We start from the raw sequence: 12,988 nt of genomic DNA on the forward strand, positions 1-12,988 counted from the left end.
CAGCCCCTCGGACCTGCTCCGCCATTCAAAATGATCGTGGCTGATCGTCTAACTCAGTACCATGTTCCCACTTTTCCCCCATATCCCTTGATCCCTTTAGCATTAAGAAATATATCTATCTCCTTCTTGAATATATTTAATGACATGGCCTCCACTGCCTTCTGTGGTAGAGAATTCCGTAGGTTCACCACCCTCTGAGTGAAGAAATTTCTCCTCATCTCTGTTCTAAATGGCATACCCTGTATCCTTAGACTATGATCCCTGGTTCTGGACTTCACAGCCATCAGGAACATCCTTCCTGCATCTAGTCTGTCTGAAGCTGGGTCCTCCCGGCCCAGAGCTGCTCGAGGTTGTCTTTTAAGGCCATTTGTACGCTCCTCCATTGAAGGCCAGCAGCCTCCCACCAGCCACTGGGAAAGCACCTCGTAGGAGCACTAGGATAGGTAAAAGCACTAAGGGAATGCACAAGGGTGAATAGTTCTGTTTTGTTTGCATAATTTCATTTATTCATTGATAAATGATACTGATTTTTGCATTTGGTGGTGGTTTTTATTTATGCAATGAGCTGAGTGGGACACCAATGTGTAATCAGATGGAGGGTGAATTGATTGTCTTGTGGGAGCGGAAAGGTTGGGAGTGTAGGACTGTTGGTGAGTTGGGGGATATGGTTCAAATTATTGATAGCGGGCACGGATCAGGCGAGCACACAGAGCCCTTGCAGACAAGGCGTGTGGTTCCTGTTGCACCCTTGCATCTTCTCCACTTCCTCTACTGGCTCCACCCCTTCTGCCTCCGCCTCCACCTCAACCTCCTCCTCCTCCATCTTTGGCTCAGGATCTTCTCCAATCATTGGTGGCAAAGGCTGGTCCCTCATGATGGCGAGGTTGTGCAGCATGCAGCATACGACCACAAATCTGCCCACCTGCTCGGGAGTACTGCAGGGTTCCTCCAGACCGGTCCAGGCAGCAGAAGCGTTGTTTGAGAAGGCCTATGGTCTGCTCCACGATGTTGCTTGTGGCAGCATGGATCTCATTATAGGCCTGCTGTGTGCATGGGTTCCTGACCGGTGTAATGAGCCGCGGCGAGGGGATAGCCCTCGTCGCCCAGTAGCAGGCCTTTGACTTGCCGAGTCGGGTGACAGATAGCTGGCACATTGGACTGCCGCATAACGTGACTGCTCCCAGGATAGCGGGCATTGACCTCCATGATTCGATGCATGTGGTCGCACACCACCTGCATGCTGAGGGAGTGGAAGCTCTTTTGGTTGACGAAGACGGCTGAGTTGATGTGCGGGGCATGCAGGACAATGTGCGTGCAGTCAATGGCACCCTGCATGATGGGAAAGTTAGTAATGCGGGCGAACCCCCGTGCTCGCTCGTTCTGCTTGTCTCTGTGGAGAGGGAAGGTGATGAACCTGTTCCCCATCTGGCACAGTGTGTCTGTGACCTCCCTTATGCAGCAGTGCACTGCATACTGTGAGATGTTGCATATGTCACCAGCAGAGGCCTAAAATGCTCCTGAGCTGTAGAAATTCAGCGCCACGGTGACCTTCACAGCCACAGACAATGCTGACATTGCCCTGCTCTGAGGCTGCAGTTGTGGCCGCACCAGTTGACAGATCTCAGTCACGGCTTCCTTGGTGAACCTCAGGCATAGGATGCAATCCTCCTCGGTCATGTTGAAGTAAGAGAATTGGTCCCGGAAAGCCCTCTTTGGCTAGGGCCTCTTGCTCACTGCCCTGCGCCTCCTTGTCCTCGGTCTCCTCACAGCTTGACCTGCTACGCGTGGCCTCTCTGCATGCTCCCTGTCGCGCTCAATGCCCAGCGGGAGCCCTAGCAGACCGCAAGTGGTTAGCAGGAATGTTGTTCAACCACGGTTGTAACTTTCTGACCCGTAAGGCAGTACCTGCCAAACCACTCTCAAATGTAGTCTAGGAACTCTGTTAGAACAGGAAGCTTCAAAAAACACTTCCTACTTCTCCAGCAGCCAGAAGCAATAATCCATCAACTAACCTGTAACACCTGCATGGCCCCTTTAAATAGCGCTGGTCGGGGGGGTCCTTCAGGCACTGTAAGACATGTTCAGATGGTCGGGGTTAAGCCTGTGCGTTGAGTTGAGCGTTGGACACCATTTTGGACCTTATCACTTTAAATCAGTGTTGCACACTGCACGCATTTTCTCTCTACTTTACATGCTTCCAGTATTCGGTATTTGCGCATGCGCTAACTCCTATACCAAGACGGCGTCCAGCGCATGTCACACTGGCAACGTGTCTGTGTATCCAAGACGCTATCTTGAATGTCAGAGAGGCTGTGTAGCGCCGAAACAATGGGCGCTACATAGCCCAATTTAGCGCCCATTATATTTAATTAAAGATTCCAAAACTTTACCTGCAACAGATGTTAAACTATCATGCCTGTAGGTAATCTTATGGTTCTGATGAAAAGTTTCGATCTGAAACTCTGTTTCTTTCTCCACAGATGCTCTCTCACTTGCTGAGCTTCTCCAGCATTTTCTGTTTTTATTTTAAATTTGCAGCATCTGCTATATTCAGTAACTTTGCAATCTCCTTTTTAAAAACATCCCATTGTTGACCTACAGTCCTTTGTACCAATTTCTGTTTCCACGTCACCACAGCTGGCTCACTCTTCATCTTTCTAAAATTTGCCCAATTCCAAACTGATGCCTTTAGTTTTGTACTAACTTTTTCCCTTTCTATTTGAACCTCATGTCATGGTCACTATTTCTTAAGTGTTCACTCACATTTAATTCAGCTACCTGATCTATTTCATCACTCATAAACTAGATTTAGCAAAGCCTCTCCCCTTGTAGGCATACGACGTATTGCTTGAGGGAGGAGCCCTGCACTCATTTTACAAATTCCATTCCCTTTCCTCAGCTTACTTCCTCCTTGTCCCAATCAGTGCACGAGTAATTAATACCTCCGAGGATAACAATTTTGTTATTCTTACTCATCTCCTTGGTCTGTCTACAGATTTCCTCGTCCATTTGCCTTCCACAATTACTGGTTCTGTAGTAAAATCCCACTGATGTAACAATTTATTTTTTATTTCTGATCTCTAGTCTGATTGTCAGAACCTCTTTTTGTGTACATCACACCTCTCCAATATTATTACTCCTCCTTTCTTTCTAATCTGCCTGCCCTAAAAATATTATAACTCCAGTCAAGTTTGCAGCCAAGTTTCTGTTCATGGTGTTAAATCTATATTTTCCTGTGGCATACTTGCTTCTAATTCCCCCAGTTTATTTCCCACATTCTGAGCATTGCAATACATACACTTCATCTTTTCTTTGTTTGCTGTATTTGACACTACCCTTTTCCGTAACTTTTTTTTGTTCAAGGTCATACCTCATTCCTTTATCTCTGTCTTTTCTTATAACTGGTCAATTTGATTTTCCTCCTTTATTCCTTCTGCATGCTAAATTATTTTTTATTTGTGTATTTACATCCTATTTCTACCTTTTTTGTATTTACTATTTCTGATTGCTTCTATTTTCTCTGTCCCTTTCTTTCCTAGTTTGAATAACTCTTCAGTTTCCTATTTATTCATTTTGCCAGTTCATTAGTTCTCTTCCTGTTAAGATGTAGCTCATCCTTGAGGCACAGCTTCTAAACCTGCTTCCTAATCTCCTCAAATCCTTTTGCAGGATGCTCAGCCTTTCCTTTCCTATATTGTTGGCTCCCATGTGAACCATGGTGGCTGTCTGTTTTCCTTCCCCTTCCATATTTCCCGGTCTTTCTAAAATGTTACTTTGGCTACAAAGCATCAGGACTGCAAAATATAGTATCACCCCTCTAACTATCAAATCTCCTATTAATACAGTATTCCTAACTGAATTGCTAATCCCACCCCCCACCCTTTCTCTTTTTTTCATTTTCTTTTCATCCAACCGCCTGACCCCCAGCATTCTGCTCCCCTATCTCCTGCTCTCAATTTGCACTCTAGCCAAATTCCTGTTATGGAAGTACTGGTTTCACTCTGTTGTCACCTCAATCCGTTACCAGCTCACTATTGAGTGCTCTACTTGCCTCCGCCGAATCTTCCTCATGTCTTTTAGAAGTAGTAGAATATTGCAAACGTATGATTCTTTCTCTTCCAATAGTGTCCCAAGGAAACCTTTCTTTGGAATTGCTTTAGCTGCTGGATCTATCCTGTGCCTCCTCAGGGTCTTCCTTGTGCCTTTGAGAAGCAGCAGAGTTTTGCAAATACCGGACCTTGTTATAGGCTGTAACTGACAAATTAATTTATTGAACAAACTATAACAATAAATAACAGTAATATACTCATTCTCGGGATATGGGCGGCTGGCAAGACACAGCATTTATGGTCCATCTCTCGATACCCTGAGAAGGTCGTCTTGAACCTCTGCAGTATGATTTGATACAACTGAGTGGCTTGCTACTACACCACTTCTGGATTATTGGTCCAGTCCTCTATCACTAGTCCAGTAAGATAACCACTACGCTACTGAATCTGTTTTTTATACTTATAGGAGATGTTACTGTGCCAGCTTTTGAAATTATAGAAAATTTTAATTGGTTCACAATTTGTGCACTGAAGTATAGATTTTCTAATTAACTTTAATATGTGCAGATATTTTCTTGTATTAGCAATTGTAGGAGGTAACTAGTCTGATCACTACTTAAGTTGCAGACTGACTCTCTAATTTGTACAGTTGAAGCTAATTAAATATTGCTAAACAGTCACGGAGGCTTTTGAACTTGAATAGTTGTCAGCTAATTTCAAAAGGTAATTGTAAACAATTTTACAACACCAAGTTATAGTCCAGCAATTTTATTTTAAATTCACAAGCTTTCGGAGATTTTCTCCTTCCTCAGGCAAATGTTTCTGAGGAAGGAGAAAATCTCCGAAAGCTTGTGAATTTAAAATAAAATTGCTGGACTATAACTTGGTGTTGTAAAATTGTTTACAATTGTCAACCCCAGTCCATCACCGGCATCTCCACATCAATTTCAAAAGGAGCTGTCTGTCATATGCACAGCTGAACAAGACACACAGTTGTTTGTTCTTGAGTTGCATAACTTGACTCATTCTGAAATCTTCTACCTGGAGACCAAACCAACCAGTTGCCTTTACAACATTGTATTGAGTTAAGCTGGGGACGCAATTCTAAAGCTAGGCAAAATGCTTTGTTTTTGTCACAGAGTAGTTTCCCTTCAGCTAGTGATAGTGAGAGCTTGTTTCATCTGGTAACTTTTGGGGAGCATTGTTCAGCTTTATTTGGCACCAAGGATTACTAATTGTGACTTAGAGGAAAGGGAGTCCCCTTCTTGGCACCCGAGCAAATACAATAGCTATCAATGCCTTTAATGTTAAAATAGTCTGGATCCTGAATTGAGTTCAGTTTCATGCTTTGTCCTTCCATCTTATAGATTATAAACAAAGGAGTCTGGAACAATGTAGGTAAGCAGCCAATAGTAACAGTCGAGGCATTTGGCATGCACAGAACCCCTCTCTGGTGGATTTTCCTGTGGTGTACATAGGGTTGAATCCATTTAAAACTACCTGCCACTGGACAGGCATCTTATACCAGTGGGATTTCCAGATTCTAGTTGTGGTAAGGAGAGCTTAGGGCCCTGTCAGCGATAGAGATTCCAACATACTGCTTTTTGGGCTTCCCCATTGAGATACCCCTGCACCTAAATATATGTAAACTCCAGGGCTTCCTTTTAGTGTAGCCAGTTAATACATCCCACAAGTAATGGCAGATGGACCACTACACATAGTTACTGTGGATTAAGACACTACAGAAAATAACCCAGTCTGGGAAAATCATGTATTTTTAGCCTGAATCAGGAGAAGTTTTAAAAAAAAAATCTGGTATCTTTCCTTGCATTATTTTAATGGTTAGCCAGTACAATGGCAACACTCTTTACATAACTTAGGCACAATATGAGAGAGGGATGCCCCAACCCACCTGACTAGTAATTCATAAGCCACGCCGGCACAAACAAAACCTACAAGACACAGCAGCGGACCTTAATGTTAATACCACTCCCCGGAATCACTCTGAGGGTGCAGTTCAGTTCATTTGCTATTGCACTGTAAACCATTCTATATCGAAGTCTTTTTCCCTATGAAGAACTGTAGAATGCATGAATTCTTTAAGTGTTGGTATGTATGTGGCAGTACTGTAACGGTCATATGGTATGGAATCATCCTTGCTAGATAATTTGAATAATTTAATAGTGAATTGAAATCATGCAGAAAATATTGTTTTTGGGGAAAATATTGCTTTCGGGGAATATCACTCTTACATGAGTCAGTTTTGTTCATTCCTAAAGCAACAAAATTTCAAGTGAAATCCCAAGTTAGCTTTAATTATCACAAGTCAGTACACTTATGTACAGGTATTAAAAAATACAAGTGTGTGTTTTCTTGACTGAAGAAGATGTGTTTTCTGAAATTTAATTTTTATGTAGTCTGTATAATGTAAACGGTATGTGATATTTCATACAAGTTGCCCTGATAAATTGTCTGCGAACACTGGTATTTATAAAATCTGTAAGTTACATTTTTAATTTTTTGTGTGTTCTAGGTGTCAAATATGATGCCGAAAAAGAGGAATTGCAGCTTCAAGAAATCAAGCAGAGAGAATTACAAAGAATTGAAGAAGCTAAGCAAAAGGTTGCTAACAAAGGTATAGTGAATTGATTTGTTATATCTTTCATCCATTAACGGATTGCATTTGTGTGTTTTTATCGGCAAATGTCAACATCATACAGCAATAAGAGCAGAGAAATAAAAGAATGCAATGTAAAGATGAATATTGGTGTCATGTTAGTAAATATATCAGTGTGAACCTGCATATACATCTTCACTTGTATAATTCTTACTCATATATTCAATCTGCACATACAAATATATTGAAGTTTTGGGAGGAGGTGGAGGTAAGATCGAGGAAAAGACAGTCATTTGAGAGATCGTACATCAAATGGTGACTCAATTCTTAAGTGTTTGAATTCAAAAGGTTGACTGTTCACTCCACAGATACTGTGTATTTTCTGCCTTTTCTGTTTTTGTTTCAGATTTCCAGCATTTGCATTATCTTGAATTTTATTAGTTAAATTGGCTGTTTTCTCCAGTAGGCATTCTGAACAGTGTGCCACTTTAGGCGAGCTGGGATTTTTAAAATTTCCCTTGTTAACTTCCCCCCAACAGCATAAAATGACCTAAAATGTCATCTCTTTTAAGAAATGTATCCCTTGATGGGGTGATTTTCCTCTATGGAAAAAAAAACAATGGTTAGAAAATTCTTCCTCCACTCAGCTGCCAATGGGATCTTAATTTATTTTCTGGTGTTGACCTGGCTGAGATCACTTAACTCACCACATCGGAGTATTTCTGCTTTGTATGGATCAATATCACAACACACCATTTCATTCACTAATTGAGCCACTGGGAAATTAGTACAGATGTTTTCTAAATATGCTAAAGGCTTTGATGCTTCTCTGATGCTGCAATGCTTTGACAGTTAATGAACCAAACTCATAGGAATGTGAAAGTAACCTTAATGTAAGAGAATATATCCTAATATCTGGTTTAGTAACTTGAGCTGTCCTAACAGAAAAATAATGTTTTGGGGAAAAAAGAGTGACCAGTAAGAAGTGCAGAGCATATTGAAGCTCTGGAGTGACATCTAGAGTCTTTTTAAGCTGTCTAGACTACAATAGTGCATTTTAACAAATTTACAGCTCTAAGCTTTTTTAGGTTTTGGTTGCAAACTGGCCGAAATGTTGATTTGAAGCTACATATTGAGATAACAACTTTTTAATTCATTTTCTTCAAACATTGGTAGGAGGTAATTTTCTGAGTATGCAGTTGTAACACGTAACATTGCCTGCTGCATATTGCACCCAGTGGACACATTTCTCAATTTTCTGATGTGTGCTGATGGATGAGTTTCCTTCCCGCCAGCACATAGTCAGAAAATTTGGGAGGTAGTTTCAGTGCATACATGGAGGAAACAAATTAAATATAGTGGTGATATCTGCTACTATTAAAATTGAACTTCATTTTTACAGAAAATCCAAAAGAAGAAAAGCAAGACACATTCATTGAAAAGTTAGTTACTCAGGTTATTAAGAATTTGCAGGTCAAAATTACCAACATCCATATCCGTTATGAGGATGATGTGAGTATTTAATTCCTTTTTATACATTTTATACTTGGATTCTGTGTTTTTAAGATGAGATTTATTTTTTTCAGTTGTACTTTTAAAAATGTATACAATTTTTTTTCCAAGACACTGTTAGAAATCTTAACTCAATGTTGAAAATGCAATGTCTTTTCAGTGGTATGTGAGGTGGCGCAAATATTGTAATGAGCTCATTAGTTGCTATAGTAACCAATTATGACCATGTCCTCCGGTTTCCCTTGTCTCCTCGCTGGAAGAGACAATAGGCTCCACTTGGCACTTTTCTGCTTGATGCAGCTTAGACCAAGGATTCTGGGCAGGACCTAAACTTGCATGTTTTGCTTCTTCATGGCACTGGCCTGCTCAACTGAGCTCACTGCCCATTTTCTGATGATGGATGAAAAGTTCAGTGACTGAATATTCAATAATTCAACTGAGTCTGAGGTGTGTTTTTTTTTAAAAGACCTGTAGAGTTTTTCCTTTCCCTACTATATAATAGGTTGGGAACTTCCCATTTGTAAAATGTTGTGGAGGAAACACGAGAGTCCCTTAATGAGTGAGTACATTTTATATAAAAAAGAGGGAAGCTTACACAGAAATAATGCATGGTAATTTGCTTTCCAGTTTCTAACAGAAGGCTAAATGCCTCACTCCTGACTGAGAATCCCAAAAAGCCTCTCTGGCAACATGATCTGAAGAATTACCTATTACTAAGCTAGGAGTCAGTTTTTTTTGTTTAGTGCACTTAGTGGTGCTTGCTTGTTACTGAGCAGGTATATGAGCATTAATTCTCATAATCTTAGGAAAAGTTATCTGAGCACATCTTTTATTTGGCACACACATTCTGAAAGGTACAAACAAATTGTCATTACTTCGATGTACTGAATATGAAGAAAAAGACTCTTCTACATAGAATCATATGAATCACTCATTGACAGTCATAATTTTAGAAAGAGAAAATTTTGGGATATGTGATTCAAATTTGTTATGACAATTACTTGGTTCTGAATTCATCACCATATTTTGGAATTTTTATTATGCATTGCTGTCCTAGAGGGATCTGAGAACTGAAAATGATCCACATCATTTGTCAAAGGGCATGTGGACTTTCATGTTTAGAAACCAGGTCAATGCAATTCATTGAGATTCTGGAGGTGATACAAAAAATAAACTTTAAAAACCAAAAATATTTAAAGCAGAATGGAAGTTATTCTTTTCACAAACATAAAAGGAAAGATAAATAGCAACTGATCAGCATTAGTTGTAAGGCTCAACAAAACTTGCACCAGTTCCCATACCACTTAAAGCATATTGTTTTGCGAAATCTGACAAGAAATATTTAGAAAGAAAATTATAAATGAATACTGAACTTTTTGATGTGAATTTTGAATAATTCACATCAATATAGAAGAGAAACACTGTTCACTTGAGCTTTCAATTAGTGTGATAGCCATAATTTTTTATATCTAGTTTTCAATAGCTTTTTTGAACTGTAACAGTTTTTTTTTGTAATTCTATTTTTATTTGCAGATCACAAATCAAGGCTCTCCATTGTCATTTGGAGTTTCACTTCAGAATTTAAGTCTCCAGGTACTGTGGATTTAAGACTTATAATTCCTTCCCTTTTAAAGATCTATATTTATGGCTCAGTGGTAGCACTCTCGCCTCTGAGTCAGAGGTTGTGGGTTCAAGCCCCACTCCAGAGATTTGAGCACACAACGATAGAATCATAGAAATTTACAGCATAGAAGGAGGTCATTCGGCCCATCGTGTCCATTTCGGCCGGAAAAGAGTTATCCAGCCTAATCTCACTTTCCAGCTCTTGGTCCGTAGCCTTGTAGATTACAGCACCTCAAGTGCCCTTTAAATGCAATGAGGGTAGAGGCAGAAATCATCCTTTCAGGCAGTGAGATCCAGACACCTACCACCCTCTGGGTGAAAAAATTTCTCCTCAACTCCCCTCTCATCCTACTGCTAATCACTTGAAATCTATGCCTCCTGGTTATTGACCTCTCTGCTAAGGGAAATAGGTCCTTCCTATCCACTCTATCCAGGCCACTCATAATTTTATACACTTCAATTCAATAACCCCTCGGTCTCCTCTGTTCCAAAGAAAACAACCCCAGCCTATCCAATCTTTCCTCATAGCTAAAATTCTCCAGTCCTAGCAACATCCTCATAAATCTCCTCTGTACCCTCTCTAACGCAATCACATCTTTCCTGTAATGTGGTAACCAGAATTGTACACAGTACTCTAGCTGTGGCCGAACTAGTGTATTATACAGTTCTAGTATAACCTCCCTGCTCTTATATTCTATGCCTCAGCTAAAAAAGGAAAGTATCCCTTATGCCTTCTTAACCACCTTATCTACCTGTCCTGCAACCTTCAGAGATCTGTGGACATGCACTCCAAGGTTCGTCTGTTCCTCTACAATTCTCAGTATCCTTCCATTTATTGTGTATTCCCTTGCCTTGTTTGCCCTCCCCAAATGCATTACCTCACACTTCTCCAGATTGAATTCCATTTGCCACTTTTCTGCCCAACTGACTAGTCCATTGACATCTTCCTGCAGACTACAGCTTCCTTCCTCACTATCAACCACACGGCCAATTTTTGTATCATCTGCAAACTTCTTAATCATGTCCCCCCTACATTTAAATCTAAATCATTGATATATACCACAAAAAGCAGAGGAACTAGTACTGAGCCCTGCGGAACCCCACTGGAAACAGCCTTCCAGTTGCCAAAACACCTGTCAACCATTCCCCTTTGCTTCCTGCCACTGAGCCAATTTTGGATCCAACTGGCCACTTTCCCTTGGATCCCATGGGCTTTTACTTTTTTGACCAGTCTGCCATGTTGGACCTTGTCAAAAGCCTTGCTAAAATCGATGTAGACTACATCAAACGCGCTACCCTCGTCGATCCTCCTTGTTACCTCCTCAAAAAAAAATATCAGGTTAGTCAGACACGACCGTCCATTAACAAATCCATGCTGATTGTTCTTGATTAATCCATGCCTTCCTAAATGACGGTTTATACTGTCAGAATTTTTTCCAGTAATCTCGGCTGAATCTTCAGTCCAGTACTGAAGGAGTGCTGCACTTTCAGAGGTGCAGTCTTTCGGATGAAACGTTAAACCAAAGCCCTGTCTATTGTCTCATTTGGACGCATACGATGCCATGGCACTATGCAAAGAACAGCAAGGGAGATCTCCCGGTGTCCTGGCCAACATTTATCCCTCAACCAACACCTTATGAAACAAATAATCCGGTCGTTTATTTGTTTGTGGGACCTTGCTGTGCACAAATTCACTGACTTTTTTTTACCTTACAAGTGACTACACTTCAAAAGTAATTCATTGGAGATAAAGGGCTCGATTTTAGCGTCTGGTTTCCTGCGGGTTTCCAGCGGGGGGGCCCCGAAAATCTCGATATTTGGTCACGTGACCGGATCGCGCTGCGATCCCGACCACTTCCGGGTTCCCCGATGACGTGCGGGGCTGCGTGCGTGGCCCCCGCTGGTGGGAATCCCGCAGGCAATTAAAGCCAGCGGGGTTCCACTTGAGAGTACTTACCTTGCTTGTTGAGGTCATTTAATGAGCTGAATCAGCTGTCAAAAGAGGAAGTGTGGGATTTTACCTTCATCGCAGAGTGTTTCACACACTGGGGGAAACAGTCTCCCTCCAACCAGGCGTGTTGCAGCCAGCAGCCTGTGGCAGGTGACAAGGTGCACTCCACGGGGGAGAGCCTTCACCCACGCAGGAGGCCACCGCGTCACATAGGGCAACCCCTGCCCCCCACCACCCCCCGCCAAGCCAGAGGACAGACCGACACGAAACCGCAGCCCCAGTCCGGGGAACCACCCACCTACCCTGCACAACCCCTCAGACCAACACCTGCCAGATGGGTGGTGCGTGGACACCCTCGGAGGACGAACAGCATGACCAGCCCCAGCAGCCTCGCAGTCCACGCCGTCCGCCGCAGAGACGTGGAGCCCCCCAACATGGTGTTGTTGCACGCCCACCTGCACAGCAGGAGGGAGGGCTACCGCAGAGAGAGACGCATCGCAGAGGGCACTACCCTCGCCACAGGGTCCACAGACCGAGGCGCAGCTCCCTGGACCTCTCTGAGCAGCAGTGCACACGGAGGCGCAGATTCGCTCGACATGTAGTCGTGGAGATCTGCAGGCTCTTTCATGCCGAGCTGCTCCTGGCTGGCCCCAGCACCAACTGCCTACCTGTCGCTGTCAAAGTCACCACTGCCCTCCACAACCTCTCCTCCGCATCCTTCCAGGGTGCAGCCGGGTACACCGCCGATGTCTCTCAGTCGTCTGCGCGGAAGAGCCCTGCAAATACACCTGCACCTACTCTGCAGTAACACGATGGGTGGCATCAGTGGTGGGTCCTCATAGTGATACCCAGGAGCGGGCATTATTGGACACAACGGACAGGATTCGCGGAGACATGGCAGTGGTGGTGCCAATATAATGTGTGATGTTTGTTGCTCTGAAATTCAATATAGGTAACACCCATGGCAAACCCTCAGACACCCTTGTGCGCACCCCCTTCATGCTCACGACACGTTTGCCTTACGCTGCCTACTGCACATATGTGATGCATGCCCTGTGGCTGCAGCACAGGTGGTGGCAGGTTGAGTGAGGCTGGCCGTGAGGGAGATGCACGAGAGGGTGAGTATGGGATAGAGCCATGAGATTGTATGAGGATTGGGTTGCGTGTTAGTGGCAGGATGAGTACTGGCGAGGTGAGTAGGTGGAGGTAAGATGAGGATGGGGTTTGAGTGGGTAT

The 12,988-nt window shown here is 42.7% G+C and overlaps 1 protein-coding gene across 5 annotated transcripts in view; it reads left to right on the forward strand.

Annotated features, from left to right (window-relative positions):
• Positions 1-12,988, forward strand: part of vps13a (vacuolar protein sorting 13 homolog A) — a 366,579-nt gene that overhangs the window by 41,132 nt on the left and 312,459 nt on the right. For all 5 annotated transcript variants that reach the window (XM_067983108.1, XM_067983109.1, XM_067983112.1 and 2 more), the window contains exons 5-7: positions 6,583-6,684; positions 8,069-8,178; positions 9,712-9,771. In XM_067983108.1, coding sequence (XP_067839209.1) covers positions 6,583-6,684; positions 8,069-8,178; positions 9,712-9,771 — 272 coding nt within the window. The remainder of the gene's footprint in view (positions 1-6,582; positions 6,685-8,068; positions 8,179-9,711; positions 9,772-12,988) is intronic.

The sequence above is a fragment of the Heptranchias perlo genome, chromosome 4, assembly GCF_035084215.1.
Source record: "Heptranchias perlo isolate sHepPer1 chromosome 4, sHepPer1.hap1, whole genome shotgun sequence".
Classification (NCBI taxonomy): domain Eukaryota; kingdom Metazoa; phylum Chordata; class Chondrichthyes; order Hexanchiformes; family Hexanchidae; genus Heptranchias; species Heptranchias perlo.